The sequence below is a fragment of the Lactuca saligna genome, chromosome 1 (assembly GCF_052625555.1).
Source record: "Lactuca saligna cultivar CGN05327 chromosome 1, ASM5262555v1, whole genome shotgun sequence".
NCBI classification, from domain to species: domain Eukaryota; kingdom Viridiplantae; phylum Streptophyta; class Magnoliopsida; order Asterales; family Asteraceae; genus Lactuca; species Lactuca saligna.
Window position 1 is genome coordinate 41,958,755 of NC_136417.1, and position 2,786 is coordinate 41,961,540.

At 31.2% G+C, this 2,786-nt stretch overlaps 1 protein-coding gene across 1 annotated transcript; it reads left to right on the forward strand.

Moving 5' to 3' along the window:
- Positions 1 to 388: 388 nt before the first annotated feature.
- NPQ6 (YCF20-like protein (DUF565)) lies at positions 389 to 1,234 on the forward strand. The gene is made up of 2 exons (XM_078982481.1): positions 389 to 503; positions 647 to 1,234. Exon 2 carries the CDS (start codon positions 667 to 669, stop codon positions 1,123 to 1,125), a length of 459 nt encoding a protein of 152 aa, XP_078838607.1. The 5' UTR covers positions 389 to 503; positions 647 to 666; the 3' UTR covers positions 1,126 to 1,234.
- The last annotated feature ends 1,552 nt before the right edge of the window (positions 1,235 to 2,786 follow it).

Genomic DNA, 2,786 nt, shown 5'->3' on the forward strand with positions numbered 1-2,786 from the left:
TAAACGACACTTTTTTAAGGTAGAAAATGTAATAATTCAAAATGAAGGGATGTTAAATGTTGATAGAAACTTTCACCGACCCACTTTTTACCTTATTACTTTTAGTTATTATATAATTGATAGCCAATACTATTACCCGAATGGTCAACCACCGAAAAGTGTAAAATGATAGTATTCATTTGCCATATTCATGAAGCTTGTTTTAGAAAGATCATTATTTATAACCTCTTAAAATTTTGTATTCATGAATTGCATATTTAATATTTTAATATAAGTAGTTTGTAACAAAAACCCAATACAACCATTTTATGGGTTTATTTGGGCCTTGATGGGTCAAATGGGTTAAAAAGCGAATCAGTCGGGTCATGGTTAAAAGTATTCGGTTCGCCCAAATCCTAAAACACAAAAGGCGCTTCTTCTTCAACATCTGCTGATTGAATCGAACGTCTGGTTCTACTTCCCCTACTCGATTCCTATTGTCAAGCATCTCATTGATATTCAAGGTATGAATGCAAGACTTCAAACAATATTTCTTTATGCTATAATCGTAATCTGCTCATTTGATTTCTTCAATTTATAAGTTAGGGTTTCGTTTATATTGTGTTGATTTGAAACAAAGAAATCCTATCCTTTTGATTTCTTTCAGGAAACCCCATCTGAACCTAAATGGCAATATGTCCAAGCCTTACTTCCATAGATTTCATCAAATTCAGCACCAACCCTAGAACCAAATTCTCCGGTATTACTTCAAGACCATCATCACTTAAGTTGTCAAAAATCAGAGCTGTGCAAGACACTGAAGGAGGAAGGAGGCGATTAATCGACATCATCAGGATCATACCAGATATCTCAAGAAATTACTTCAAAAGCCCTTCAAGAAGAACACTTTTTGGGGGTATATCACTGCTGGGTGGATTTTATGTTGCGCAGACAATATCATTGTCGTTTGGAGCTTTAGGTGTGAACGATGTTATAGCTGCTGTTGTATGTGTTCTTCTTACAGAGTATGTTACAAGGTTTTATTACAGCAGACCTAAGGTCACATTCCCCATTGCTCTGTTGAATAACTTCAAGATGGGGTTCACTTATGGTCTCTTCATTGATGCTTTTAAGCTTGCAAGTTGAATTTTCTTGTATTTGATTGATTCTACGCTGGTTTTTGTCACACTGTTTTACTTATTGTAATATTATTGGTGAATAGTGTATAGATATGATGGGGTGTTTGGGATTTTGACTTTTGACTGTTTGGTATTTGCAAAAGAATTTTTAGAAATAACTTTTTTGCAAAAAGAAATTGGTGGTTTTCCAAAAGACAAGAAAACATGATTTTTTTTGTGATTTTTGCCTTCTTATAAGGTAAATTATCTTAAAAGTAAAAAAGCATTTGACAAACACTTTTTAAAATTGAGTTTTGACTTTTACTTCCTTGTTAAAATAAAAAAAGTTAATCTTTAAACTTCACATTAAAAAGCTATCCCATAAACCTTGTATTGCAATTAATGATTTAAAAAGGTAATAAACTTTCAAAGATATATATAAAAGACCATATAAAAAAGACCATTATCTTTTTTTTAATATACAAAATATTATTTTACTGGTTATTTTAGGTTATTTGGTTTCTAAATGTTTAAAAAATACAATTATTGTTTTTTTAGTACAAAAAATATCATTAATGTAACTATTTGTACACAGAATACCAGCGAAGTACACATGTGTTGAAACAAAATATTGTGTTAACTAGGTACTTCAGATACACATAAAAATGACTTAATTGCGTTGTTGTCGGATTATGTAGAACACAATCACCGGATATCATGAACCGTCATATTAGTTCATAACAATTATGCAAATCCCTTTCATTCATTCACTCGATCGTTCTTGTGGTAACAAGAGAACTAAGTGGGTAATAACATTAGGTAAACATTCTTGCTTCCCGATCATATTTATGCCTCAAACCTAAAACATATATACGTTATATAGATGAACAGATTATAAATCAGTGTTAGCCGTTCATTAGTGTTGCGACACAAGAGACATAAAAGAGAACCGAGTGTGACGTTCTGTCATGAGAATTCCTAAATATGGATTTAGATACAAACTGATTGAGTGAACGAATGAAAGAGAGTACACAACTGGTATGAACTGGTACGCAGGACCAGTCCAAACATATATGGGGCCCGGGGTGAAAAGAAAAAAAAAAGGACCCCTCAAATAAAAATATAATAAAGATTCAGAAAAACATCATTATTCTTCAATATAGACGTTTTCAATTAGAAATAAAATGCAAACTAAATTGTTTATATTTTGAGCTAAATTGAGTTTCTACCAACTTTAGGCCCTAAAAATCATTTATATATTTATATATATATATATATATATATATATATATATATATATATATATATATATATATATATATATATATATATATTGGGCCCTCTGGAGTCGTGGGCCCTGGACAGTCGCCCGGGTTGCCCATCATCTGGACCGGCCCTACTGGTACGATGTTGACTAATCTCCGATAACCGTGTTTTATATAATCCGCAAACAACGAAGTTAACAAAATATGCTCTGAAAAAACAACAATGGTTTTCTCTAAACTTTTTGGAAATTTCAATGGTATTTTTTGTATTAATTTTGTATTTCGTTGGTATTTTCTGTACAAATGATATACTTCAGGAAATAGGTCTCTGTTTAACCCGTACTTTCAACCAATTTTTACTCATTTATTTATTTTTTATTTTATTTAATAAATTAATAAAAATGCTTAACCGTTTTAAAAAAGA